We start from the raw sequence: 23,810 nt of genomic DNA on the forward strand, positions 1-23,810 counted from the left end.
AACCTAACCTAACCTAACCTAACCTAACCTAACCTAACCTAACCTAACCTAACCTAACCTAACCTAACCTAACCTAACCTAACCTAACCTAACCTAACCTAACCTAACCTAACCTAACCTAACCTAACCTAACCTAACCTAACCTAACCTAACCTAACCTAACCTAACCTAACCTAACCTAACCTAACCTAACCTAACCTAACCTAACCTAACCTAACCTAACCTAACCTAACCTAACCTAACCTAACCTAACCTAACCTAACCTAACCTAACCTAACCTAACCTAACCTAACCTAACCTAACCTAACCTAACCTAACCTAACCTAACCTAACCTAACCTAACCTAACCTAACCTAACCTAACCTAACCTAACCTAACCTAACCTAACCTAACCTAACCTAACCTAACCTAACCTAACCTAACCTAACCTAACCTAACCTAACCTAACCTAACCTAACCTAACCTAACCTAACCTAACCCAACCTAACCCAACCTAACCTAACCTAACCTAACCTAACCTAACCTAACCTAACCTAACCTAACCTAACCTAACCTAACCTAACCTAACCTAACCTAACCTAACCTAACCTAACCTAACCTAACCTAACCTAACCTAACCTAACCTAACCTAACCTAACCTAACCTAACCTAACCTAACCTAACCTAACCTAACCTAACCTAACCTAACCTAACCTAACCTAACCTAACCTAACTCCCTAATTCGCGCGCGCGGCATCATCGAGTAAAGACCTACTCCACGCCAATTTTTACTACAAAAATTTTCAATTCCGTTAATTGTTGATAAATTTTAATGAATTTTGACTTACACGACCAGACAACGTTTTTCAACAAGTGTTCAAAATTTCATGTGATTCGGACCAACCGGCTGGTTGTTCTGGGTGGATTTCGTGTAACACGTGCTTTTTTCTCAGTGTTCGCAGTTTTTCAAGTGATCAAGTGTTTAAATAAGTCGTTGTCGTGGTCATAACATTGACACTTAGTGTTCTATTCACCGCTATTTGTTTCCACTACAGTTGACTGATTGATACTGCTAACCACAGAAAAATATCATTCACAAAACCCAACGAAAAACCAAAAAAATCGTCGAACTTCCGTGAATTTCGTTTATAAACAATCGCCACGTGCTTAACAACCACGTGGCTTACAAAACAACTGCTAGGACTAAAATGAAACGATCAACAAGAAACGCAAGTGGTAAAACCACTTCTTCTAGTCAGCCTACTAATACTACAGCTATAGTTAACAAAGGTACAATCCCAACGGATGGAGCATCAACATCAACTACATCAATGAACGCCTCACAACCTCTACAGCGCCCACAAACAACAAACGCGCCATCTGTCAACCAAAAGCTCCAAAAAAAACAAATTGACGACGAATCACTAAAAGTCTTAATTGAGAATGTCAATAATCTTAAAGGAAATATCACAACAAATGTTAAAGAAGATGTACAATTTGCATTAACAATTCTAGCGTCCATGCGAGAAGAAAATCAAAACTATAAGCGTAAATACAATAAACTACGTGAAAAAGTTAAAAATCAAGAGAACGAAAGTGAAGACGACACCGATGACGAGGATGATGATTCTGACGACGAAGATGACGAGGTTTCACAGCTAAAAGAAGAAGTATTCAATCTCCGTGAAGAAATCAAAAACATGCAAACTACCATCCAAAACCAATTCCAACAACTGCAAAAGATGATCAAAGAATCCGTAGCTCCTAACACATCTAGACAAACATCAACTTTCGCGCAAGCTCTTCAAAAAAACATCGGAACCGAATCTACAGTTACCAGCGTACCATCAAATAAAGTTTTCTCCACTGTTGTAATGTTGTCTGATGAGGACAACACCGACACAAACAAAACAATAAGCGAACTAAAGGCAAAAATAGTCCCATCAGAAACATCCATCCAACCAACCAACTGCCTTAAATTAAGCCGAGGAAAAGTCAAAGTCAACTTTACCACAGAAGAACAAAAAGCTAAATTCATCAACGTAGTTAACAAAGTTAATACGCTCAAAACAGTAGAACCAAAACAAGCACTTCCTATGATAATTATCAAAGGAGCAAATATAACCACAGACAAAGATCTACTCCCAGGAGTAATCGAAAGTTTTAACCATCGCATAAGTGAATACACACAACGCAATAAAGTAAAAGTCGCTAAAGTTATTATACCCAAATTCCTTAAAACCAACAGAAAACGTCCAACACAGCTCGTCAACATTGCGTGTGAAGTTCATCCTGACATCCGTAACATATTAATCAACGACATGAACAAGAAAGTGATAATTGATTGGGACACTGTCCACGTCGAGGATCTTAATCCACTAAAGCAATGCTATAAATGCTTAGGTTTTAATCACCTATCACAAGTCTGTCCATCTACCATATCACTATGCTCTCATTGTGGAGGGAAACATGAATTTAGCAAATGTACAAAAAGAAATCTTCCACCTGTATGCCTTAATTGCATAAAAGACAAACAACCAAAAACAGATCCACATGGAGCATTAAATTCCAAGTGTCCAGTTTATCAGCGTATGCTCCATAAGATAGTCCAAAAAACCTACAATGGAGAACAATAAATCTAAACATCAATCACAAGAAATACGCTTTATACAGCTCAACACCAATCATTCACCAACAGCATACAACGATTTACTAATGATAGCAACCAATAAAAAAATAGACATCCTAATCATATCAGAACCACCACTCTATCGTGGGATCCCAATACATACAAACAAAGTGCAAACATTCTTCTCCACCAAATCATCACCATCCTCATCAACCCATCAACATCCATCACATACCATTTCACCCAACTCACCTCAACAACAAACTTCCAACATACCACCTGCTCCATCCTCAAATCACCCCCGTGTACGTGCTTCCATAGTCATACTTAATCCACATACGATGTAATCCTCATATCGCACCTTTCAAGCAGCGATATCGTAACTATACAAGTACAAAATACTATAATCTCTTCAATATACTCACACCCCCAGTGCAACCTCAATGATACCTTAGCTAAAATTGACAAAATTTGTGAATATAGTTTAAACAAAAACATCATCATCGCCGGAGACCTCAACGCAAAGTCCCCATTTTGGGGAAGCAACACATTTGACCGTAGAGGTGAAAGCTTCAATAGTGCATTCAATCAAAACAGTCTCGAAATAATAAATACCGGCTCAACACCAACTTTTTACACTGTACGGAATGGGACTACACTAACATCATTTATTGATGTAACGGTAGCCTCATCCGGTATAGCAAGAAAAATCACCAACTGGCACGTATCTGATGAGATCAACTCAAGCGACCACCGGGCGATTAGCTTCACTGTAACTGACCACCAAACAGCTCGGCAATATGTTCAAGACCACTGTTAAGTGGTCAACCACTGATGTCGACTGGGAGGATTGGTCAGCGAAAGTGTCGCAATCGCTCGGTGCAAACTTAGTTGACGTTGAATACATCGATTCTATCACCGATAAAACGAGTGTTGACCACGTCACCGCAGCAATAACAGTAGCAATACAAACTGCATGTGAACAAACCATGCGACGATTTAAAAGAACAAGAATAAAGTCACCGCGCTGGGAAACCCCGGAGATCCATGCATCTTTGCTGGCTCTCCGGCGGCTGTACCACCGGATTAACAACTGTAGAAACATCTTCTATCGGCAGCAGCTAAGTATGGAATACCTGGAGCTACGCAGGAATCACCGGGATATTGTGAAGAAGGCGAAAGCCGACTCCTGGTCCCGCTTCCTGAATGGCAATGAAGGGGAAAACCATTACGAAAAACTCTGCCGAGTATTGAAAGCCAACAACGTCCAACAACAGCAGACGATAACTGATGGCGAATGTGACCTTGACCCGAGGAAATCAGGGCAATATCTAATGGAGCAATTGTTCCCGGACGACACCCCAGATGACCATAAAAGTCAGGGACGCATCAGAGCAAAGGTGGCCAGCTGGCGCGTCCGACACCAAACCAACATCGAATACCAACCAGTTACATTAAGAGAGTTGCTGAATGGAGCCAGCAAATTTTCCAACAATAAGGCGCCTGGATTTGATGGATTAGCACCGATTATCATCAAAAAATTCATAGCTTTTTTCCCTGAGATTGCGGTGGCTTTATATAACTGCTGTTTAAAAACTAACACCTTCCCTTTTTACTGGAAAATTTCAGTAATTAAGATTTTGCAGAAACCTTTCAAGGAGGACTATGGACTCCCTTCAGCTTATAGGCCGATAGGCTTGATCTCGGTTTTTGGGAAGTTGCTCGAAAGAGTTATGACCGACCGGATCCGTCATCACCTAATGCGGGAGGGAGCAATTCATAGTAACCAGTATGGATTTATGCCAGGTAAATCAGCAGACCAAGCTCTTTTGTCGATCGACAACAACATTATGCGAAGAGTCTCTGAGCATAAATACGTTGCCCTTGTGTCACTTGACATTAAAGGGGCTTTCGATCACGCGTGGCACCCCTACATTCTTAAGCAGCTAATAAACAAAAAAGTCCCCACTTACCTAGTCCAGCTTGCGTCTGACTACTTCGATAATCGAACAGCGATAACTAGTTATGGTGGCTTAGTAGTTGGGAAACCAACGAACCGCGGCACAGTCCAAGGGTCAGTATGCGGACCACTGTTTTGGAATCTTGTGATCAATAGTCTTATAGCTAACCATTTTTCCAAAGATGTGCACGTTCAAGCTTTCGCTGACGACGTGGCCTTGGTCATCTCCCACGATAACCCACGCATTTTTGCCTGGCTAGTCAACGGAGCTCTGTCCACTGCAGCTACATGGGGAAAAAACGTCAAACTAACCTTTTCAGAGGCTAAAACTAAAGTAATGGTCATAAACCGCGGTTTGCGACCTCTAAGGCTAGAACCATTCTCCATGAATGGGCAGGCTATTAGCCCGTCTGAGTGTGTCAAGATTCTGGGTATAACTTTTGATCACAAGTTAAGCTATCGACTCCATGTCCAAAATACGATCAACAAAGCAACAATCATTTACCGCAAAATGTGCGGAATGGCAAGGCCAACCTTCGGGCTGGAACCAGCTATTCTTATGCGGATGTATCACACGATAATAGTGCCCATCATATCTTACGGTTGTGTGGTATGGAATAAAGCTCTGCAATATCGAAAAGTCCGAGAAAGCTTACGACGTCTGCAGCGAGTATTCGCTCAGATGGCCGTTAAGTCATATCGGACAGCATCCTTTATATCCACCACAGCGGTGGCAGGATTCCCCCCCCTCTTAGTTCAAATCCCCCAAATTGCCAATGTGGTCAGAGCTCGCATCACAGGAGAGTACGACCTGTATGACGATAAAATCCTGGTTGATATTCCACTGATATCCGATAAAGGTTCTGCAAAACTTAATGAAAGAATATTAACCAACTGTCTAGTAGTCCCACCACCAAAGCGATTGATTGTCATCTCGTCAAAATCCAATCGTGGAGTGGGCTCGGCCTTTGCAGTGTTCGACGATACTAACTGCATTACCATCAAGACAATGAGGCTCGCTCACTATTGTTCTACCTTACAAGCTGACTTGTTAGGCGTTCTGAGAGCTGTGGAATGGATCGCTGGCAATTGGGACTCTGTCCCGAATGTCTTGATCATTCTTAACAGTCGTGGCACATTGTGTCACCTCAAAGCACATACTAACGGTAGCCAAGGCGAAATAGTGAGTCAGATAATATCTACTTCCCCTGAAAATGTCTATATGTCATGGCGTAAGGCGGACCGATCCTGTGCATGGGAAACCAGAATCAGACGGCGAGCAAACTCCATTTCAAGACATCAAAGGGCGGCAATATTATTTGATAGGATCCCATTGTCGGCCGTCAGAGCTAGAGAAAGATCAATGATGCTTGAAAGATGGCAATTTCTATACCAAGATGACGCTGCTGGAAGTGTAACTAGAATGTTGGCCCCTCGGGTAACATCTGTCATCAAGTTTGCAAAATACGCCAATTACTGGTTAACACAGACGTTGACAGGTCATGGACAATTTGGATATCATCTTAAGCGCTTCGGCCTTATTAATGATCCAAGCTGTCCTTGTGGCCACAGTGAGCAAACTGTTCGTCATCTGGTATATGATTGCCCTCTTTTGGCCCGGCTTCGATTCGATTACCGGGCCGAAATGCAGAGATCTTTAACCAGTAAAAAGAAAACTAGTACAACCTCCATATTTTACGCGCGCGTAGCGGAAGCGGCGTTTGATTGGAGAGTACCGTACTAGGGAAGTAAGGGAGATATATGCCTTCAGCGGAACAATCCTCAAGGCTATATACAGCTTTGAGCGGAACAATCCTCATAGCCTCTCCTAGTTATAATTTTACAGTCCAGTATTTTATAAAAAAACCTAGATCTTTTGTTTCTTTTTCCTTATCTTTTTATTTTTTTTATTTCTTTATATATTTTATATTAATCAATCAAGTGAAACATATCCAATCAAAAAGAATAATTTTGTATTATATGCATTTTATACCTTGGCCAATGCCAAGGATCAATTTTGAAAGACCAATAAAATTTATCTTTTTTTAAACGAAAAAAAAAAAAAAAAAAAAAAAACCTAACTCCCTAACCTAACCTAACTCCCTAACCTAACCTAACTCCCTAACCTAACCTAACCTCCCTAACCTAACCTAACTCCCTAACCTAACCTAACTCCCTAACCTAACCTAACTCCCTAACCTAACCTAACTCCCTAACCTAACCTAACTCCCTAACCTAACCTAACTCCCTAACCTAACCTAACTCCCTAACCTAACCTAACTCCCTAACCTAACCTAACTCCCTAACCTAACCTAACTCCCTAACCTAACCTAACTCCCTAACCTAACCTAACTCCCTAACCTAACCTAACTCCCTAACCCCCCTGAGCGAAAGCAGCTCACGAACCTTCCCTCCCCTAATAAGATGCGGAGATTTCGTATGCATAGTTATGAAAAGTCACGAAAAGAGAAATAACAATTAACAATTACTTATCTGCGTCTGCTTTGCTCAGTTAAAGGTTCGTGATTCCAGTTGAAGAATTGTTTTATTCTGGTTCCGCTTGTGCACCATTGTTTTCCATATTCTGGTATTCTTTTGTCGTTCCAATTGATATTCTTCTGCTGATTTGTTCATTGTTGATAGTGATATATATCAATTCCATAGCAAACACCCGGCAGTGGTCATGTAGGCAATATTCTGCCCCAAACGCATTTCGAATTCATTGGGAGAATCGAGGCGCGAGCACTGCCGGGCTTATATGTTATCCACTTTGTTTACTACGTTATGATATTTCATAGTCAACAAAACAATCAGCACAGAATATCATTTGGAATACGACAAAGAACCATTTGTTCGATCCAAAGCCGAAAAAATATTCGGATAATTCCACGTTGATTGTTGATAACCACAAACAAAGAGCGAGTGATGAAATGTAAACAATATGCGCAGTGTTCACTTTTTTGAGGGAATGATTAAGCACTTTTCAAAAATTATGTTCGAAAAAAATGAGTCGATGATGAAATGCGCGTGCTGAACACAGAAAAGGAAAATTTAGGAAAAAAATCATTTTTTTTGAAAACTTATTGAAAATTTTCAATCAACATTAATTCGGGTCACAATCAATCAATGGAATTTGTAACGAAATAATTTCATCGTGTTTATCATCTTTTGGGAGAATGATTTTTCATTTTGTTAGAAAATTTTACTCAAAACCAAATTGAAACTGAGTCGATGATGAAATACTCAACATCAAAAGAAAATTCACAAGAAAGCTTTCTTTGGAAAACTCATCAATAAAACTTCTAATTAATAAACATTCAATTATTCGTATCACAATGAATTCGCAACAGAATAATCCCACAAAAAGAATTCATTATTTGATGCAAAACAAAACAAGTTTCATTTCATCATCACTCTGACAACGTGCTCACACCAGCAAAGTCAAGTTCACAATTGACAATTTCCTTTTCAACATGCGCTTTTCAATTGAGAAGCAAGCAAGTTGTTTGAGCTTTTTGGCGTTCTTCATAAACGACAGGATGATCAAAACAAAGAATTTTTGAAAACCTTTGGTAAAAAATTCATCGTTATTCAACATTATTTTATTGTTTGAAATTGAAATGGATATGTGGTGAAACGAATACGAAACACAGATCAGATCAAGGTATAAATGATTTCAGGTGAAAATTGTTTGCAATTTATTTAATCCAAACAAACTGATTCAAGTTAAACTTTTTCAAATTTATCAAAATTAAAAGAGAGAGCATCATGTGAATAAGGAGATAAGAGCAGCAAATTGGTTGTTACACAAGAGACAGATTGAAGCAAGTTGGCTTATGTACAACACACAACCAATTAGTAGTACAAAAGGGATCCATTCTCGTCCAGCAAGTTGGGCCCATTGTTGAGTGTAGTGAAACTCATCATGGTCGGTGGAACCATTCGAACTTGTTGAATTGAACTTGCTTGGGCATCGTTCGAACCCATTATACCGGAACTGCCTGTAAAACTGGATGCTGGTGCAACACGAAAACTGGCTATGGGTATGCCTAATGATCGTGTTGGATAACCGGATGATGAACTGCCTCGCGATGATGATGATGTTGACCGATGATATCCGCTGCCTTGACTGGCTGCCGTATTGGATGGTGAGAATGATGATGACGACGAGGATCCGGTGGATGATGTATAGCCAGCCGATGGTGAACCTGATGGTTGAAAACTTTGCGATGACGGCGACGACGGTGACTGAAAGTTGGAACTTGCAAACGAATTGGACGAAGGTACATCGAATCCTGACGACGATGAATGATGGTGGTGATGGTGATCGGAAAAGTCAGTGTTACCGAAATCATCTTGCGGTTGTTCGGTATATGTTGGTGGGGCAAACGTTTCAGGCGATGATGGTCGCAATGTCGGTTTAGACGTTTGTTGGGCGGGTGAATAATTGCTCAAAAGTGATGTACGACTAGCCGGTTGTCGATATAAGGACGATGGTTTTGCTGCCGATGCTCGATTCGGTGGTGATGATGATCGATCCAGATACGATTGTGGTGGTCGAGATCGAGTTCGCGATGGTCGCACAGGCTGTTCATCGTCGTCATCATCATCTTGGTCGGCAGTTGGTTGTGATTGTCGTTGATGAGCTTTTTGCAAGGCAGCTTGGGCTTGTGCTTGGAAAATCTGTGCAACTGGGTCACCACCCGAATAATCAAAACCATCCGGATAGAATCGTTGATGATAAAGGATTGTGTTGTTTGGCCCACGCTCATCCAGTTCCTTTTAGAAACAACAAAAAACAGTGATGATTCAACATGTCAACCAATTTCGTTACAGCCTTACCTTGTGAAGATATTCATTGACGATATGATATTTGGATGATTGCTGGCAAATATCCTGAGTGTTTGGTACACAATTCAAGTGAATCTGGTGGAAAACTGTATTTTCGGGACATTGCCAACTGTGTTTAACACCTTCCACGCAATAATGAAACACTTGACATCCAACCCTATGATCAAATAAATCAGTATAGCATTGCAATCAATCAACACAACATACGTTTCATCTGCATAGTAACCATTTTTGACACCATTACAACTGAATTTCGATTCGGACAATAACAACGCTAAACGATCTGGTTTACGTTCTTCTTCTTCTTCGGCCAATTTTTTCGCTTCCTCTTCCTCGCGATTGGCGGCAGTCTGCTCCAACACAGATATATCAGATCACATCAGGTAATCATTACAGATGATACTTACGTTCGATGATGATGGCGAATAGCGAGATCGGGCAGGAGCGTCTCGCGAATATCCACCATTTGGATCGGTTACCGTTGCTGAATAAGTTTGTGCTTCAGCTTTCAATGGATGATGATCGTCGTTGGAATTTCGATTAAAAAGTTGTATAATTTCCTGATATTTTGACTATGCAATCACATTAGTGATCGTCGTCGTGGCAAAGACAAAATTGAAACATTAACAATACACAAACCGAGTGCAAATAGTGCGTACCTCAGGTTGTTCGTTGGCCGATATCCGAACGGCTTCAACGGCCACCATGCAGCCGATTACAATTGTCCATAGTAACCGTTGGTTGTTGTTTGTGGCCATTTCCTTAAAATCAACCAGACGAAAAAAACAAAACAAAACAAAAACAAAAATCCTGCTAACAAAAATCGATCCAAGTGAATTGTGCGAATGATCGACAACAGGCAAAATGGTGAATGGTGCCGAGTTTGATTGCTGTCTTTCTATTTATTCGACTACATCTTGCCATTCTTCCACTGGTCGAATCGACGAAGAAAGTGTCAGAGAAACAGGTTCGGGCGAGTATAATCTTTTCTCTCTTTTGCTTTCACCTTCGTTGAGACGTGTCATCTTCGTTCGTTTGCTCTTTGCTCCATTTGAAACATTATTTCTGGCACATCTGGGACATCTATGGTGGTGGTGGTAATGGTGTACCATTGCTGACTGGTTCCTGTTTTGGTTCGTCGACAACCAGTCAATAACCCAGTTAATCAATCAATCAATGATTGCCAACCAACCAATCATCATTATAACCGCCAGACTGACTGACTGACTCACTCACTGAATGAATGACATAACATGAACAAAACAATCCATACAATCGAAAAAAACACAAACCAATTGACAAGCGAAATGCCAAACTGCTCAATTTGTCAGTGGTTGTTTTCGTTGATTGCTGCTTGGAACAAATCATCAACTGGCAAAACATAGAGATCTGCAAATTGCCACCACCAATCACCACTGACCTGTCATTCGAATTTGTTAATGCTGTCTTTCTCTCCGGTGATTTGTTTATAAATAACCAAATCGATTCTGATCAATTCGACCATCACCTTACCATCCCATCATCACGTAACAACATCATCCAACAAAGTGAGAGCATCAAGTTATGCCAGGTGATTATAATGAATGGCTGCAAGCAATATCAGTGCACGGAGCAGATGGCCAGGAAACGATTTGAACGATGATGCACACATTTCTCACCATCATTATGCTAAATGTTATTGCTAATTTTGTTCGCATAATCCCCATAGATAACATGATGATGGAACAACAACAATGCACCATCGCCGACAATCCGGAAGCTTCATTCTGGCTGGCAGATGCCTGCCATCTCCATCAACAATGCCATGCGCTCTATGATGATAACCATAACCATAATCATGTCCAAATCAGATTGATAGTATGGCTATTTTTGGGAAGTCCAATAGTAATCCATATCACACACTCAATGTTGATTGATTGATTGTGGCCAACACTGGCCCAATGATAATTGAGCACGATTAACCTGCTCGATTGATTCAATGCATGAACAGCATATTCATCTCATTCAAATAGGCCAACTAACCAATCGATTTTGGCACGATCAACAACAACAACAACAGGAACAACAACAACAAAAACAACAAGTCAATAACAACAACGTTGGGCTGTATCGATTTCCAATCTTGTTCCTGATTTTATTGTTGTTCAAAACAGAAAAAATCTACAATGTTCTCTAATTGTGTTTTGGATCAACAATCTGACTGACGCTTCCGACAGACTCATTCCAATATCATCATCACACACACAAACAAAACAATCACTCAAATCAACTCAACCAAGTTGCAACGTGGAAAGGATAGGATTAGACCCAGGCAATATTAATAAAGTTTATTTGATCGGTGACATTCACCAGCACATTTTGTCCTCAACATTTATCATTCTCATCATTAATATTGAATATTGCGATAGTGGACACACTTTAGTTTGGACAACTCTCTTTCTCTCTCTTGAATATTTACAGTGGGAAAAATGGTGATCACAACAGTCAATCATATCCGCCGCCTATGATTGCTGCTCGATTCAGTCATCAATTTCGATGCAGTGTTGGCCATATCCGATTCGTAGTGTTCGATTCTCCCATTTCGATTCGATGTAGTCGTCGAGGTTTCCATAGACGGTGATCGAGCTACCATCATTGATGCCGATACGGTCGAAGTAAAACGATCAACCGGTTCATTCGGTGACTTGTTTCGATCCTCATCCGCATTCGGTTTTTTGGCTGCAATTCTCAACGTTGTTCCATTGGCATAATTGACAATCATCATACCACGATCCTTGTTATCGTTCAAGTTCGGTTTCGAATGGCCACCATTCGAACGTCCTCTGTACGATCCTGTCTCCATGTGATCTTTATTACTCGATGACGATATTTGAAAATCATCGAAAACTTCATCCGGCACATAGACATTGGCATTTGTTGCTATAGTCGCCTGTTTCTGATGACCGGACGATGTCTTGGGTCTTCTATTGACCGATGTTGCATTTGTTGATTTGATGGATTGTTTGAGTAATTGTTTTGCCTTAGCCGTAGCCGACGCAGATGATGACTGATGCGATGAGGAAGGACGGTGAGTTTGATGGTTGATTTGTTCGCTGCTCTCAGTTTTCATGTGATATGAGGAAGGTATGAACGATGTTGAAGCAGACATAGGACCACCATCATTATTGTTGTTGATTTGGTCATAACCAGATGATTCGGATGCTTTTATCAATTGTTGTTGCAGATATGCATATGATTCAGGCGTCCACCATGGTCCATAAATAGATATCGGCGACCAAGCAGCATTGTTTGCCAATGCGGCAGCCATCCTCAGCGATGAATCCATTGCTATTTTGTCATCGCTAGATTCCGATGGTTTCGGCTGTTTATTAGCGGTTAACGATTTGGCAAGTTTATTACGTAGAATGGATGGTATCAAATTGGTTAGTAAACTGCCCGAACGCCATGCTAGTTTGGGAAGTAATTTTTTCGAGCTGTTTTTGCCATTGTTCGCTTTATTGTTGTCATCATCCTTGTTGTTGCCCGATTTGTTGGCAGCCAATGCCGATTGTAGGGAGGAACGCTTTTTCAGTCGATGTTGATTGAATTGCAGAACGTATGCCGGCACTAGTTTACCATGATCTTTCAACGGAATCACTATTGGACGCAATAAGCTTGTGGCCATATTTTGACGATAGTCATCACGAGTCAAATTGATCGGTATCAATACCGGAATCGATAATGTGGAAAGTGGTTTGTTGTCTGAAGCGACCACCGTCGCACTAGGTTTGTATTCTTCGAATCGTTGTTGCAATCGAGTGGATGATGAATGCGGCGATTTCCACACAACCGGCGCCAAATTACTGCTAAGCTTATCCAATGATGAATTGTCATCACTGTTGTCATTGTCAGCGGATGATGATTGCTGCAGCAACGATGATTGCAGCTGTCGCCAAAATCTTGGTACCATCCGAATATAATGAGATGGCAGTTGAACACTGTCTCGCAGAAATCGATGTATCGAATGCGATAATCGTTGTCGTGCATCATCAATCAACGATTGATTATTTTCACTGTGATGATAATCCTTGGATGGTTGTGTGGGCATCATCATCGATGGCAATTCGAACAACTGTTGTGGTAACATAAATTCCGACATATCGATTTGATCAAGCGAAAATGGTTGATCATCATCATCGTCATTATCATTGATTGGCAAAATGGTAGGTCGCTTTCGTATCGTTTGTATCGTCGTCGGCATTGGAGGCGCCATGGTAAATCCAAACGTTGGTTTACTATTGTTCGAGGTAGCAGATGATGTTGCATTGAATTTGACCGATTCGATCATAGTGCCCTCATTGGGCAAGGATTTGTTATTGTCGTTAGACGTAATGGTTGTTGTGGAATAGGTTGGCGGTACCAGAGTTGTCGAACTGATTGACATGAACAGCAACGAATCAGTAACAGGATCCGCGGTCAGGCTGGTAGATTGATTACGACGACAGCCATTCTGCTGGACAGACATTTGCTCGCAAGCAATCGATTCCTGATTGAAATAATTATCGGCTGGACAAACAAATGTGAACCCTTTTCCGTCCAGCTTGCAATAATGAAACATGTCGCAATAATGCTGATCGCCATAATATCCTTCGGTCTTGTTGCGGCAATCGAATCCAAGTGAAACATCATCATCATTACCATTTACCTGGTGAACATTTATAAACAACAAAATCAAAACATAATTAGACATAACAACCAACCATCATTTACGGATCGATGAACACGCGCATAGTGTTAAATGCAAATGTAGTGAGCCACGAAATAGGTCATCACTTCGTTGGGTGACGATCATTTCATTTGATCATCGTTACACCGAACACTACTGCTTACTGATAATTAATCGATGGAAGCTAACTAAGATCACTGCCATATTGATATCGAGGACAACACTCTGTCATCAATCAAGCATCAAGATCAATCGATAATCGATATACTTACTTTTGCATGTTGAATCGATAATCCATTTTCCACACTCATTATTGATTCATCGGCAATCTGATCGTTTGGATCATATATCTCATAACATTCGATCGAAATATAACCTATGGAAACAAAGTGGTCAATCACAATATCCATTGCTGGTCATACAACATTTTACCTTGATGAAACAATAACATCATTATCATCCATATCGATTGGCTATTGATCCTCTGCTGCTGCAGAATTCTGGTCATGTAGAAATCATTGGTCATCATTATCATCAATTATGGTTCGATGTTGAAGCCAGAAAAACGAGTCAAAACGATTCTTAATCATAAGATGTGAAAACGAAAAATACAATATTTAATCAAACAAAATCTAGGCACTAAAACAAACTGAGCACAGGGTACACAGTAACATGGTACGGGCCAGGAATTTTCAATGCACGATTATTATGATTATTGCTGTTGTTGTTTGTCAAACAAATGATCATCAACTCAACAAACATTCAACTGAACGAATGATGGGCAAAAAATGAAATTTTCGCAAAAATCCCATTTCACCCACAAGTCGCTCTCTTCATCAGCATTATTCATCGAATTTGGAGAGAAATCTCTTCGGGTCGGTGCTCGTCCACGCGTAGCGACCAACTAAATCGGGGTGACAAGTCGAAGCAAACAAATCCTATCGACGACCGTACCGATGACGATCATGGCGAGAATGACAACCAACCATGAAATTGGTCACCAAACCAAACCAAGCAACCAAGCTCGGTAATTGTTTTCCACTCCAAAAGATATGGGTTCCATAAATATTTTTCTGTTTTTGGCAACCATCCAATTATAGCGTCCCACCACCGGCCTGTAATTGGTCCAAACTCTCATTTCCCATAAACTTATCAATCATCAATCTTGGACACTGCAGTTTGGTCAGTCACCTTATCCATTATCATCCTAAATATCCTAAATATACATTATATCTTTCCTCGCGTTAAAGTGCAAAATTCATTTTCTTTTCTTTCCCTTTGCAGACTATATCCACTTCAACAGATTCACTGTGTACTGCATCAGCTGAGTGATTCATGTGGATAATGCTGCTTCTGCCGTCAACTTGTTTGAGGACCAGGACTTTATCGTTGGTCATCGCTAGCCGTAGTTTATCCAATCAGTTGATCCAGATCGATCAACATCATGTTCGCGAGCGACAAGTTCGTGTTTGTCGACGTTTTGGTCAGAATAATTGGCTGTTGAGACCTTGGTTTCTTCGTTACATACCTCGAGATGGCTACCCGATTAATGTTCGTTACGTGGATACCGATCCCGACAACAATGCAAACCGACCGGTGATTGTGCTGCTACACGGAACCCCGGGCAGTTATTATGATTATTTTCGTTTTATTGCTGATTTTGGGGATCGATATCGATGTATAGTGCCTAACTTTCCCGATTTCACCCACACCATTCAAAGTGGTGGCTGTTTTTGGCATTCGGCTGGAAGAAAAATCAGAATTCGTTGCCGATTTGTTGGCCGATTTGAAAATTAGCCATGTTCATTGTTTAGTAGCGCATTCATTGTCTGTTTATACGGCATCCTACCTATGGATTTATGCTAATCAAAAGCCTTATTTCGATCTTGATTCGATATGTTTGATTAGTCCGGCCGGACGATTTCGTTACCGTAGGCGACATCGTATTCGAATGCGATTACTCAGTCAAATGTGCCGAATGTTATGGTTGCGGAAAATGATTCCCCGAACGTGGTTGGCCAATCGATCGGCAGTAACACCTTTGTTGTCTTCGACCAACATGCTGGCCAATAGAAACATTGCCATGTGGAAAACATTGACTGAAAATCTGTCCAACTATGATAGCTATCACTTGCGATTGCGAGTATTGGCCAATAATCTTCAATTGCCAACACTATTCATATACAGTTCGAATGATAAACTTTATCCTGCCGATCTGTACTATGAACAACTCTATGAATTGCAAATAACTGGCGATGAATTTGATAAATATGAACATTATGAAAATCGTTTGGTACAAGTTGCTGCCGACCATCACGATCGTTGGATACGGGTAGTTGATTTTAGTGGCGGTGGACACTATCTTCATAACACACATAGCTATCTTATTCATTCCTACATTGATGAACTGCTCAACAATATCACTTGAACACACACAATCAAATGCCGAAAAGGAAAAGATAACCATTATTTATTGTTTAATCAATGAAATATAATATTAAATGTGTATGTAATCAATGATTTAGCGATTGGCCAACGAATACTTTTGCTTGCCATACTCGTTCATAACGCAAAGATGCTGAGTGAGAGAGAAAATAAAAAAGAAAGAGAAATAAATGAGTCAGTCAAATCAAATCAAATCAATGATTGATATTTACATTCAAATCGCGGAAGTATTCATTATAATCCATATTACAGCCAACGATAAATTTGTTGGGTATGCTAAATCCCGTATCTGTGTGTGGAAAGAGAGAATGATGATGATGATAATCAACCTTGATAGTTGTTCTTACATTTGGGCATATATCCGTTGCTGAGTGGTGTTCGTTTCACCAATAAACTAGTCACCCGAATAGTACGAGGTTCATATTGTTCTAATAATTTCAACAATTTAACCATAGTACGGCCAGTGTCGATTATATCTTCAACAATCAATACATTCTGTTGGTGGTGGTGGTGGTGGTCACAATCGGTTAATCATCATCATCGAATGGCAATTAGACTTACCCGACCACGAAGTGATTCCAAACTTTCCAAACCGATCACTTGAATTTGGTTGGTAGACTTTTCATTTTCATACGATTTCAATCGAATGAATTCCACTTTGATTTGCTGTGCTTCATCATCTTGCAGTTCAGGATCATCCAGGCAGCGATATCGATGCAGTTGACGTATCTTTTCCAGCAAGTTGTTGAAAAACAGATAGCCTCCTTTCAATACGCACAATGCAGTGAATGGTTCGTTGCCCAAATCGGTTGCTATATCACAAGCCAGACGTTCGATCCGATCCTGTATAAAACCACCCGGAATTAGTACCGATTGCAGATATTTGGACAGGTTGGGCGTTATACGAAACGATTCCAATGAATATCCTTCAAAGTCATCGCCAATCTTTGCGTAACAATCAATCAAATCATCATCATCAAGGACAACAACAACAACAACATCAACTTACCACGATTGGCGGACTACTTTTTGATTTCTGTATTGAATTGCCGTTCTGCATGTTGTTTTGGTTGAATGTTACCTCGCAACAATTAACCACTAATCGAAAGTGCTGGTGAATAAATGATCACGATGGTAATGCTTTTATATATTCGCTGAAAATAAAGTTTTTTCCAAATCAAAAATGTTTGTAAACCGATCCGCCGCCATAAAATGTACACCATAAACAATAGCACCAAGTGATAATGACAAAACCAGTTATAACTAAACGTGCGATAAAAATCACTTGATCGTGATGGCCAATCGAGTAACTGGTTCATCTCTGTGTGTGTGTTGGTGTGAGAATGTGGCTAATGACTGTTGTTGATAATCATGATATCACCAATGCAACCTGCTTGTTTTCTTTCTCTCTGTGTATGTTGATTTTATTATTTGGCCATCAATTATACCTCGACCCCTTCTCGATTCGATTGCTATTTATTATCGTTTGATAAATCATAACATAATAACAATGTCCTATATGGTCTAAAATTAGCTTTTGCATCGTAAAAATATTTTCGATACAAAATACAATAGCCAAAAGTGGTGGTTATAATCATCAATCTATCGATACTATCGATATTGTTCCGCATGTCTTTGTTATCCAGAAAAACACCTTGATCATCATCATGTCTCGTCAAATATCAAATCATCTGGTCAGACATGTTCCATCATGGTAAGTTGGTGGTAAATAAAGAAATGGCATTTTACTCACTAGAACTTTGTAATTAAATCATAGGACAATGACATCATCGGTGAAACAACTGCATACGACCGTACCAATGCAATGGGTGCAGAAACAGACTAGATTACGTGTTGTGGATAATTCCAAATTGGGCCGTGAAGCTATGACCGAAGGCAAACCAGTCAAATGTATTCATGTCTACAAAAAAAATGCCAAAATTCAGGATGGTCAATTGGGCGATAAGGTTCTGGTCACTATCAAAGGCCAGATGAAACGAGGTTACGTTGTTGGACTGGTTGCCGAACAACGACCAATGATACCGAAATTCGATACCAACAATGTTGTTCTCGTCGAAAACAATGGCAATCCTTCGGGTACCCGCGTAGTCGTGCCGATACCCAATTATCTACGTAGTAAAGGAGCCGAATTGGCTAAAATTGTAGCCATTTCTAGTCGCTTTGTGTGATATTTTTAAATTACAGTGGTACCTCGGTTAACGAATACCTCGGTTAACGAAATTTTCGGTTAACGATTTCGGTCAGGAAACCGTTAACGACGATTTTTCGGTTAACGATGATTAAAAACAAGTATTGCATTGTATTTCGGTTAACGAACATTTCGGTTAACGACGGTTTTTCAGGAACCGATCATCGTCGTTAACCGAGGTACCACTGTATCTAAATAAAACCCTTTTTGAATGATTGACAATGTAACATTGGTGTGATAAACAGAGTGTACCTGTACTGTTGTTACCTTGAACACAACATCAGAACGTAAGAAAAACGTTTCGTTCAATGGTGGTTGATGAGTCATGATTTTTGTATGATTCAGAGCTGCCTGCCTTTCACTGTGCTTGTGGCTGGCAGACATTCTCGAAACGTCTCGAAAGACGTAGACATTGCATCATGCACCACTACCGTTATCGACACGATTTTGTAGTGCCCAAACTTTCAGACATTGCTGATTACTGCCTGTGAACATATTTTATGAATGGTCGATTTGTAGACAATGGAACATTGACATTAAAGATGTGATTATCAAGGTAGTATGTCTGGCAACAGCATTTTGTTAAATACGTCGTTCAATCGTTTGGAGCACATCATTTCATCCAAAGCGCTCGTTCAGTCCATTTCAGTGAAAATTGAATAATAACTTCTGATTTGATAATCAATAATTGTGTAATTTGTTAAATTATTTTTACCGACAAAATGTTTTGCTAGTTATTCTCGCAAATCATCCATCATCAACAGTCCAGAATATCTGGGTGAACTTACCACAACCAACAAACTACTAAACTTGAATCCATTCAAAATGTACTGATTTGTTTGCCAAACAATTGAATCCAATCGAATTTAACTAATCTTTTTTTCTTACTCTTAATAATATACAGGGAGTTGCTTACGTTAATTTCGTTGATTAATCATAATCATTACTACAAGCACAAGAACGATAACAATTTCAAGAATCACAATGAAACCTATGATTGGAATGGCATGTTGGCCAACACCAACACAGGCCAAATCATTGCCCGTTGATCCTCATGATACAGTGTTGGACAGTTTTGCTGAACAACAGCCGACGATCACCCCCTTACCAAAACAAGCATTGGACATAGATAACGAATGGTGTCTTGATCATAAGTCGATCAATACTGATGCTGGCATTTGTTTGGATGATATTCCTTTTGATTTTGATCTAATCAATTGTACTGATAGTCAATTGGAACAGGTCATATTCCAACAATGCCCCATCATTTCTAGCAGCACCGACCACAATAATAATGATAACGACGATTTTTGCCACGGTTTTGGCAATCTCTCGTTCGATGGCATTGAATCGCTATTGAAAAAAGAGGATTTCGAATTCCTCAACATCAAACCAAGCCAGGATCTATGCTCGCCAGACATTGGCCCATTTTCACCAAGCTCGTTGCCCGCAACATTCGATGATGACGAATTCGAGGACGACGATCAAAGCAAACAACAATCACCAATCATCATCCGAATCACCAACCACCATTTCATCGATAGAAGAGTTTCAAGCGCAAATAAATTCATCCCCTAATCCATTACCACATTCATTAGATGTAGCCAACTATGAAGAAGTATGCACATCAATCGCCTTCCAAAATGGCAATCAACAACAATCATCGACCATCATTTCATTAGTAGACGAAAAAACCGATCCAGAACAAACTCATCTCGACTTTTTGAACCAATGTTGCGAGCAACAACAAACTCAATTGGATGACGATGACCATCTCAGCCTTGCTTCGTCATATATGACCATGACCACGACTGTATCATCACCCTACAAACGCAAATCGACGGTAGACGAGGATGGTGACCATAAACCAGTGACCATGACGAGAAAGCGACGTCGAACTACTAAGCGTATTCTGGATGATCGTATCAAATACCAGAATAAAGTTGCAGCTATGCGATATCGTCAAAAGAAACGAGAAGAAAAATGTCATATTGATGATTTGTTCGCCATCGAACAGCGACGCCATGATCGTCTATCGAACCGAGTGGAAGAATTGACTGTGCAGATAAACGTACTGAAAGAATTGTTGGCTAAATATCTCTCTCCCAAATTACTCAACAGTCAAATGCAGATCCTGGCTTGAATCTTACCTTATCCAGTATAATGTTATCACATCACATAATACACATAATGACTAATTGTTTGTTTCATTAATAATGATATAATTAATCAATAATCATTAATAAAGTAGATTTATTGTTTGTATCGAAATTGTTCCTCTCTCTATGTGGGATAGTAGTAAAATGTTTGATTTGGAGTGTGTGTGAAAAACAAAATGAAATATGAGAGTATGGATCGATTGGTTGGTCATTGAGTGCTGTTGCTGATGAGTGCGATAATAATGTACAAGTAGTCAATTCATTAACTTGGTTGTTTCCAATGTCTGTGGCAAAAAAATGAAAAGAAATGATCACCCAACTGGTGGTTTAGTTAGCAAAAATTCGAATAAAATGCATGAATTGAATGATGAGGATGATGATTTGATGATAATGACCCATATATGATAATTGTTCATGTTTGATGGCCACATTGCATTTCGGATTCACCATGACCGCATCCGCTGTGAATCAAGCATCGGCAGCTGTGGCAGAAGCCAATTCTTCGCCAATTTCATCGGCATCTAAATCTTGATCATCATCGTCTTCCTCTTCTTCTTCGTCGTCGTCGCTAAGGTCTTTCGTTTTCTTGGCTATTGTTGCAAAGAATAAATGACAGAATGATAATCAGATAAAATGTTTGTTCGATTCGTTACCTTTTTTGGCTGCTGCACGTTTAGGCGGTCTACCAGGCGGACGTTTGTTGCCTGCTTTGCGTTTGTTACCAGGACCATCATCCTCGTCGTCATCATCATCAACAAAGTCAGCATCGGCGGATTTGCGATTCGAACGAGCGGATTTGGGAGCGGCTTTCCTTTTAGTGGTATGGCGATCTTCGTCCAGATCCAAATCGTCCATATCGTCATCGTCGACAATATCGTCGTCCAAATCATCATCTTCGGATTCACTGCGAGCAACACGGCGCGTCGATTTCCGCGTAGGTGCTTGTCGTCCTCGTTTTGCTCCAGATCGACCGGCCGATGATTTTTTCGGTGTCGATTTCTATCCATGAAAAATTATCATTCAATGTGTTTGATTGGTGCCTGAATTGCTTACCTTTTTCTTTTTGCCCCAATCGCTATCCGAATCTGAATCAACGTCAGACTCTACGTATTTGCTACGGGATCGGCCACCTCCACCACCGCCACTACTGCTACCACGGCCTCGACCACCTGATTTGCGTTCAACTTCCCAGTCGCTGTCGGAACCACTGCTTGCCGCAGCAGCTGCACCGCGTTTGCGACCACGATTTGGTCGATAATCTTCTTCGCTTTCGCTTTGTTGCCATAGTTCGTCATCACTGGCCACAAAATCATCCAACGATACAACGTTCGTTTTGGTCTGTTTCTGTGCACGTCTAGGTCGTCCACCCCGATTCGAACCGGCAGCCGATTGTTGTTGACCTGCCGCTTTAGCGTTAGCGGTTCGACGATTTTTAGCGGCCGGAGCCGATTTGCGTTTCGTAACAACCTCCTCTTCTTCTTCTTCTTCGGCATCATCATCATCATTGACGTCCTCGCTGTCGACGTCTTCATCATCGTCGTCGTCATCATCATCCTCATCATCATCTTGTTCATAGTCGCTTTCGTCTTTGGATTTGGATTGAGGAGTGGTCGTTGCTGCAGCAGCAGCGGCGACTGCCGGTTTGCGACCACGCTTCTTTTGGCTGTTCTTGAGCCGGCTGTGGTTTATCCTTGTTATTATCGGTATCCTTGGTATTTTCATCATCATCATCGGCCGCATGTTTAGCATTGGCAACCGTAGAATCGGTCGCTTTTTTCGATTGAGTCGAACCATTCACGGTGTCATTGGCTGTTGTCGTGGTTGTAGGGCTATCATTATTGATGGTTGCCTTTTTGTTGGCAGCATTGGCCACATCGGTCGAATCGTTTTGTTGTTGGATATTATCGTTGGTAGTCGTACTGCTGACCAAATCTTCAATAAATACCTGGTATTTGTATTGTTGCGCTTGAAAGCCAAACACATCACCATGATTTAGATTCAATGTGTTATCTTTTTTTATCAATTTTGGTGTCGATTGCGGATCTTTGCCAAAATAGAATGTCGGATTGACGTGCAGCTAACCAAAACAAACACAGAAAACCAAGTCAATATTCATCCGTATGCTCAACTTTGCTCCAACTTACCGAAGTTAGAATCACTTCTCCACTGTTGGTCACTTCGATTGCTGCATGGGTCCTGGATACTTTTTTATCGGCACACTATGATAAATTTAACATTAAGCAATTCAATATCATTGCACCACCAGATACTCACGTCCAATAACTGACCGCGTCCCAATGTAGTGGATCCTATGGGAAGATCCACTTCCTTGCAGGTATCACTGCTTAGCGTTTTCAGAAAGATTCGCATTGCCTTACTGGATGACTGGGTTTGGAGTGGGGATAATTGATGATTGATTGATGACGATGACAAGTTTATAATCACACAATCACACACTTGTCATGAGCCGGTCAATTTATATTTTTCACTTTTATCTTCTTCACCTCAATTCTAATCGTATCCGGTAACTCGGAAAAATATTGTCAAACCAAATCTATTTTGTTGTCGTTTGCTGAGATGATCAATTTCTTTATCCACAACAAACACCGTGAAAAGCAAGAGAAAAACAAGATAAACACCACACACACAGCAAAAAAGATTCCTTGCCTTTGTCTGTCCACACCAGGAGGAGAGAGAGCCGAAACACGAACCGAAATCAAAACCCAACATAAGCGAAGACAACGGCGGCTCACGTTCGCCACATAATAATGTCTGCCTTCATTTCACTGCTCATGACTGCTACTTGTATGGTGTTATCCACTACCACCGCCACTGCCACTTCTGGCCACCATAGCGGCGCTATTGTCGTCGTC

The 23,810-nt window shown here is 40.6% G+C and overlaps 8 protein-coding genes across 8 annotated transcripts; 4 read left to right on the forward strand and 4 right to left on the reverse strand.

The window, feature by feature from the left end:
* Positions 1 to 1,187: 1,187 nt before the first annotated feature.
* On the forward strand, positions 1,188 to 2,955 carry LOC142646176 (uncharacterized). Its single transcript, XM_075824417.1, has 2 exons — positions 1,188 to 2,568; positions 2,636 to 2,955. The coding sequence occupies exons 1-2, from the start codon at positions 1,188 to 1,190 to the stop codon at positions 2,953 to 2,955; spliced, it is 1,701 nt and encodes a 566-aa protein (XP_075680532.1).
* Positions 2,956 to 8,242: 5,287 nt separating this feature from the next.
* Positions 8,243 to 10,304, reverse strand: LOC113793923 (uncharacterized). Its single transcript, XM_027343998.2, has 5 exons — positions 10,079 to 10,304; positions 9,827 to 9,991; positions 9,627 to 9,769; positions 9,411 to 9,576; positions 8,243 to 9,347 (listed from the first exon to the last, which is right to left on the reverse strand). The coding sequence occupies exons 1-5, from the start codon at positions 10,175 to 10,177 to the stop codon at positions 8,424 to 8,426; spliced, it is 1,497 nt and encodes a 498-aa protein (XP_027199799.2). The 5' UTR covers positions 10,178 to 10,304; the 3' UTR covers positions 8,243 to 8,423.
* A 1,416-nt stretch (positions 10,305 to 11,720) lies between these two features.
* LOC113793919 (uncharacterized) lies at positions 11,721 to 14,691 on the reverse strand. Its single transcript, XM_027343994.2, has 3 exons — positions 14,557 to 14,691; positions 14,397 to 14,500; positions 11,721 to 14,103 (listed from the first exon to the last, which is right to left on the reverse strand). Exons 1-3 carry the CDS (start codon positions 14,657 to 14,659, stop codon positions 11,908 to 11,910), a joined length of 2,403 nt encoding a protein of 800 aa, XP_027199795.2. The 5' UTR covers positions 14,660 to 14,691; the 3' UTR covers positions 11,721 to 11,907.
* Positions 14,692 to 15,459: 768 nt separating this feature from the next.
* Positions 15,460 to 16,641, forward strand: LOC113793925 (uncharacterized). Its single transcript, XM_027344001.2, is given in 2 exon segments — positions 15,460 to 15,870; positions 15,872 to 16,641. Coding segments are annotated over 2 exon segments (1,092 nt in total). The 3' UTR covers positions 16,553 to 16,641.
* Positions 16,578 to 17,833, reverse strand: LOC113793928 (hypoxanthine-guanine phosphoribosyltransferase-like). The gene is made up of 5 exons (XM_027344005.2): positions 17,579 to 17,833; positions 17,131 to 17,514; positions 16,917 to 17,064; positions 16,782 to 16,858; positions 16,578 to 16,702 (listed from the first exon to the last, which is right to left on the reverse strand). The coding sequence occupies exons 1-5, from the start codon at positions 17,627 to 17,629 to the stop codon at positions 16,646 to 16,648; spliced, it is 717 nt and encodes a 238-aa protein (XP_027199806.1). The 5' UTR covers positions 17,630 to 17,833; the 3' UTR covers positions 16,578 to 16,645.
* A 252-nt stretch (positions 17,834 to 18,085) lies between these two features.
* Positions 18,086 to 19,005, forward strand: mRpL14 (mitochondrial ribosomal protein L14). Its single transcript, XM_027344010.2, has 2 exons — positions 18,086 to 18,283; positions 18,347 to 19,005. Exons 1-2 carry the CDS (start codon positions 18,237 to 18,239, stop codon positions 18,756 to 18,758), a joined length of 459 nt encoding a protein of 152 aa, XP_027199811.1. The 5' UTR covers positions 18,086 to 18,236; the 3' UTR covers positions 18,759 to 19,005.
* A 364-nt stretch (positions 19,006 to 19,369) lies between these two features.
* On the forward strand, positions 19,370 to 21,049 carry LOC113793924 (uncharacterized). The gene is given in 3 exon segments (XM_027344000.2): positions 19,370 to 19,605; positions 19,683 to 20,290; positions 20,292 to 21,049. Coding segments are annotated over 2 exon segments (1,158 nt in total). The 5' UTR covers positions 19,370 to 19,605; positions 19,683 to 19,762; the 3' UTR covers positions 20,922 to 21,049.
* Positions 21,012 to 23,667, reverse strand: LOC113793920 (uncharacterized). Its single transcript, XM_027343995.2, is given in 6 exon segments — positions 21,012 to 21,527; positions 21,591 to 21,936; positions 21,991 to 22,599; positions 22,601 to 23,014; positions 23,082 to 23,156; positions 23,212 to 23,667. Coding segments are annotated over 6 exon segments (1,662 nt in total). The 5' UTR covers positions 23,308 to 23,667; the 3' UTR covers positions 21,012 to 21,405.
* Positions 23,668 to 23,810: the final 143 nt, after the last annotated feature.

Source organism: Dermatophagoides pteronyssinus, unplaced genomic scaffold (genome assembly GCF_027571235.1).
Source record: "Dermatophagoides pteronyssinus isolate colony J.1.1.1.1 unplaced genomic scaffold, Derpt_VIB-CSIC_2022.12 sq0099, whole genome shotgun sequence".
NCBI classification, from domain to species: Eukaryota; Metazoa; Arthropoda; class Arachnida; order Sarcoptiformes; family Pyroglyphidae; genus Dermatophagoides; species Dermatophagoides pteronyssinus.

Bases quoted from the DNA above. Each gene is read 5' to 3' on its own strand.
- LOC142646176 (XM_075824417.1), top strand. From the start codon at position 1,188: ATGAAACGATCAACAAGAAACGCAAGTGGTAAAACCACTTCTTCTAGT. The intron at 2,569-2,635 runs GTATGCTCCATA...ATCAATCACAAG, and splicing joins CAAGTGTCCAGTTTATCAGC to AAATACGCTTTATACAGCTC.
- LOC113793923 (XM_027343998.2), bottom strand. From the start codon at position 10,177: ATGGCCACAAACAACAACCAACGGTTACTATGGACAATTGTAATCGGC. The intron at 9,992-10,078 runs GTACGCACTATT...GTGATTGCATAG, and splicing joins CGGCCAACGAACAACCTGAG to TCAAAATATCAGGAAATTAT. The intron at 9,770-9,826 runs GTAAGTATCATC...GTGTTGGAGCAG, and splicing joins ATTCGCCATCATCATCGAAC to ACTGCCGCCAATCGCGAGGA.
- LOC113793919 (XM_027343994.2), bottom strand. From the start codon at position 14,659: ATGATAATGATGACCAATGATTTCTACATGACCAGAATTCTGCAGCAG. The intron at 14,501-14,556 runs GTAAAATGTTGT...TTGTTTCCATAG, and splicing joins GATGTTATTGTTTCATCAAG to GTTATATTTCGATCGAATGT. The intron at 14,104-14,396 runs GTAAGTATATCG...AATGTTCACCAG, and splicing joins TATCGATTCAACATGCAAAA to GTAAATGGTAATGATGATGA.
- LOC113793928 (XM_027344005.2), bottom strand. From the start codon at position 17,629: ATGCAGAACGGCAATTCAATACAGAAATCAAAAAGTAGTCCGCCAATC. The intron at 17,515-17,578 runs GTAAGTTGATGT...TGTTACGCAAAG, and splicing joins AAAGTAGTCCGCCAATCGTG to ATTGGCGATGACTTTGAAGG. The intron at 16,859-16,916 runs GTAAGAACAACT...TTCCACACACAG, and splicing joins CAACGGATATATGCCCAAAT to ATACGGGATTTAGCATACCC.
- mRpL14 (XM_027344010.2), top strand. From the start codon at position 18,237: ATGTCTCGTCAAATATCAAATCATCTGGTCAGACATGTTCCATCATG. The intron at 18,284-18,346 runs GTAAGTTGGTGG...ATTAAATCATAG, and splicing joins GTCAGACATGTTCCATCATG to GACAATGACATCATCGGTGA.